Source organism: Silene latifolia, chromosome 2 (genome assembly GCF_048544455.1).
Source record: "Silene latifolia isolate original U9 population chromosome 2, ASM4854445v1, whole genome shotgun sequence".
NCBI lineage: Eukaryota > Viridiplantae > Streptophyta > Magnoliopsida > Caryophyllales > Caryophyllaceae > Silene > Silene latifolia.
In genome coordinates this window covers 21,350,015-21,354,298 of record NC_133527.1, presented here as the reverse complement: position 1 = coordinate 21,354,298, position 4,284 = coordinate 21,350,015, and the positions used below count along the sequence as shown (strand labels likewise).

The 4,284-nt window shown below is 38.5% G+C and overlaps 1 protein-coding gene across 1 annotated transcript; it reads right to left on the bottom strand.

Moving 5' to 3' along the window:
- Window positions 1-388: 388 nt before the first annotated feature.
- LOC141636702 (uncharacterized) lies at window positions 389-1,096 on the bottom strand. The gene has a single exon (XM_074446756.1). The coding sequence runs from the start codon at window positions 1,094-1,096 to the stop codon at window positions 389-391; it is 708 nt and encodes a 235-aa protein (XP_074302857.1).
- Between the last annotated feature and the right edge of the window lie 3,188 nt (window positions 1,097-4,284).

The following is a 4,284-nucleotide window of genomic DNA, read 5'->3' as shown; positions in this document are numbered from 1 at the left end:
AATTCGGCTTGCTTGGTTTAACACACATGCTTTAATTACACAACAAATTCTCCATGGAAAGCAAATTCATCATTTTTATTCATCAAAGACAAGATAGTTCAAAGTCTTGACAACAAAGTAAAAAAACTGGTAACTTAATACACATAAAACATCCTGCTTAAAACACATACAATAGCAACTTAATACATCAAAGTCTTTTTGTCTACTTGTCATTAAATGCTAGTGCCCTTCTACGCTTCATTCCTGCCCTTAAATCTGCCTGTTGTCCCTGCTTATGAGAGTTTCTGGTGTTGGGAGGTTGTGGTGCAGTTGACTCCTGACTTGGTTGAGTTTGACTTCCGGAAGCTACAAATTGAAGTACCTCAACATCATGCAGTCTCTTTGCCTTTCATTTGTTAGCTGCAGTCCTTACCAGATTAGTCCACTCTGATGTGGGTCTAGTCTGCTTCATTGGAGCCCTAGCAGGATTCTTGCATGTTTTGACATTGTGCCCTATTTCTCCACACTTTCCACACCTCCTTTGTAACCCTTGTTTCTGTTGTTGGTTTGTACTACCTTTCTCACCAGCCTCTTTTCTTCTCTTTTTTAAACTTGGTCTTCCTGGCAATTTTCTATAAGGAGGTGGTAAGGGTTCAACCATATCCACCCTTTCCCATTGACTGATTCCAGGCATTGGAGGTATAGGGTGTTCATAGGCTGCCATGTACTTCTCCTTTGTATATGCCTCATGAACAAAATTCTCATAATTTGCCCTCTGGTTATTGATGGTAGCAATTGCATGTTGGCATGGAAGTCCAGCTAGCTGCCAATGACCACATGTATAAGTTTGTGTTGGCAGATCCACCACATACTCTTTGCTCATATACATAACCTCAAAAGAAAAATTAGATGATGCCCCTACATCGCAACAATCAGCCTCATTCTTAGCCCATTTCAAAAACTTATCCACATAAGGCATTACCTTACCATTAAAAACTTGCACACCTTCTCTTTTCTCATAATGTCTTTTCATGACATATCTCCTAATCCACTCCATCATGGTTAAAATTGGTTTATCCCTTACCTCTTTCAAAACAGCATTGAAGCTCTCACACATGTTGTTAGTTAACATGATTGACTTGCAAGATGTGTTAAAAGCATGCCTGCTCCAGTGACAGGCTCTAATGTCATCCAAGTACTTCTAAGCTCTTTCACTTAAACTTTTCAACCCAGCCATTTCTCTCTTAAATTTTGCCTGTTACAATGCAAGTAGAAATGCTCAAATGAATTGTACTACTTAAATACTTAAAATGCTCTAAAATTCTGCTTGTTAAAATCATTACCTCTGTTGATGCTCTAGCTGCATTCCAGAATGTCTCTTTGAAGATTATCCATGTGAATTGGAGTTTGAAGTTGGCCCAAATATGTCTCACACAATATCTGATATGAGCTTTAGGAGTAACAACTTTGAAGGCTTCCCTTATTCCTTATGCAACAAATAACAATAGCAGTTAAAATTACAGATGCAATAAATTTATACCAATAACAGATGCAACAAATAACAATAACATAAAGAAGATAAACCTTCTGTCTATCTGACATGATTGTCATGCCTTGCCCTTCTTCCTTGCCAAGATCTTTCATTAACAGTCTAAGGAACCAACTCCAACTTTCTCCATTTTCAATTTCCACAATAGCCCAAGCAACTGGGTAAATATTGTTGTTTCCATCCATCCCCACAGCAACTAAGCAGAGCCCTGGATATGGTCCCCTCAAGTGACACCCATCTACCCCTATAATAGGTCTGCATCCACTTAAGAACCCTTCCTTGACTTGTTTCAAACATATAAACATCCTCTGAAAATAAGGAGGTGGTCTTTCAATGTTGTCAACCATAACAATAGTAGTTGATCCTTCAATGAACTTGCAGATTGCTGACACATAGTCCCATACCCTCCCATATTGTGCAGAGCAGTCCCCATAAATAGTTAACTTAGCCCTTGCTCTAGCCAACCAACACATCCCATATTATACATCACCTAAATCCCTCTTAATATGTTTTTGCCATTTATGGATCTTCATGTTTGGGTCCAACCTCCAATCTTCCAGGTACCTTTCAGCCAAATATTCTGAGCTAACCTTGTTATTAACCCCCTTAAATACACATTTATGCCTTAAGTCAACAGTTCTAAGCTGTCAGACCCCATCATTCCCCATTGGAATTGCATAAATAGTGTAGGTGCACTTTTTAGTAGACTTACAAATACACTTACCAAAATTGGTCCTTTTTTTGTTCCACTTACACAAACACGTGTGTCTACAGTATGTTGTTAACCTTTTGTTGCCATTGTGCTCATAATAAAATTCATACCTATTTTCAATGGCATGATGTTGGAGAGCCTTCTTCAATGAGTGCTTGTTAGGAAAATTTAAGCCTACTTCTAAAGAAACTGGTTTCTTGAAGTCAACCTCAGGGTTAAACATTGGCCATAATACCCTTCCTTCATCCTCAGATCCATCCAAACTCCTTAAATCATCATCATCATCATCAACATATTTTTCATTTCCAACTACTGGATCCACATCCTCAAAACCTCTAACCACCCTAAAAAGTGACAGGGTCTTGTCAACTTTCTTAATTAATGACCCCTCTTCAGTTGCTAGAAATATATCAGCTGCCCTTAAATCTTCTTCCCCCAAATTTAAATCGACATCAAAATGGTAATCTTCAGAGTCCACATCATTTACCTCAAAATCATGCTCCCACTGAAGCTTATCAAGTTGGTTTACTTTGGCAACTGACTTCCTCTTTCCCTTACCCTTGTCAACTGCCTGAGCCCTCTCCTTGCCCTTATCAACACCCTAACTCCTCTCCTTGCCCTTGTCAACAGCCTGACTCTTCTCCTTTCCCTTGCTAACCACTTCAGTATTCTCCTTAGGGCTGTAAATGATCTGAGTCGGCTCGTAGAGCCCTCGGAATCAGCTCGGTCAAAGCTCGACTAGAAATCGGTCAAAATTGATTCCGAGTCGATTTCGAGCCGAGGTGGACCATATATGAGCCGATTTCGAGCTTTGTAGAGCTCGGAATCGGAAGCTCATTTAGGCTCATTTTACTTTTTATTAATATTTATTTTGGTTACAATTGGCTTTATTCTTATAAAATATTATTTTAGCAATTATAATTATATTTGATAAGTATTTTATATTTGAAATATTTGTATTTTAAATTTGATTTAAAAGTTCAAGAAAGTAAAGAAAATAATGATTGAACAGAGCTCGAGTTGGGCTCGACTTTGAGCTCGAGCCTAATACGAGCTGATTCCGAGCTTTGATTTTTTAAGCTCGGAAAATTCTGAGCCGATTCCGAGCTCAAGCTCAAGTTTCTGAGCCAATTCCGAGCCCCCTAGAGCTCGAGCTCAAATCGGCTCGGTTACACCCCTAATTCTCCTTATCAATTGGCTTCCTCTTCCCTTTTCCCTTTTCAACTCCCTGAATCTTCTCTTCTTCAACTGACTTGCCCTTAGCTATTTCCACTTTCTCACTATTCCTTTTGTTTGCCCTTCTCCTTGGTTGGAGTTTCCCCTTAGCCTTAACTACCTTATCAATGACAATATGAGGACTGGGGAGATGATTTCTTGGACTTTTTCTTATAGGTGTGGCAGTGTTAGTTTTAGGAGCAGGAGATTTAGGAGATATAGGAGGACTAATAATGGTTATGGCTTGGCTGTTGCTACTATTAGGGTGATTTCTACTACTTTTTCTTGTAGGTAGAGATGGATAAGACTTTATCTTTACTTGACTTTTGGAATCTGGGGGTGGATTTTTGGGTAAAGGGGAAGCATGTGAACTGGATGCATTTTGTGTCTTTAAAGAAGGATTCTTTGGGACCACATTTGGAATAAAGTCAGGGAAGGTCTTCACATACAAATCTAGTCTATTTAATTTATCCCTTGACTTTATTACCTCAACCATATCCTCATCCCTAGCAATTACTACCCTTCCATTTATAAGATTCTTCCCAAACCGCCTATAATATATTATAGGAACATAGTTTTTGCCAACTACCTTTCTGGCTATGTCATATAAAAACCTATAACTCATTTGATTTGAATAAATCTCAGGTATAACATTAGTCTCACCATTAACATACTGAGTTTTGCGATTCGCATATTTAAAATCACCCTCAAAATGGAGCCTAATGTTCATTCTAAAAGGTGCCACGTCGTCCATTCTACATAAAACAATTGATTAAAGTGTGATTAAAATAAGAAATCAGCATCAAAAGCAACAACTGGGTAAAATACA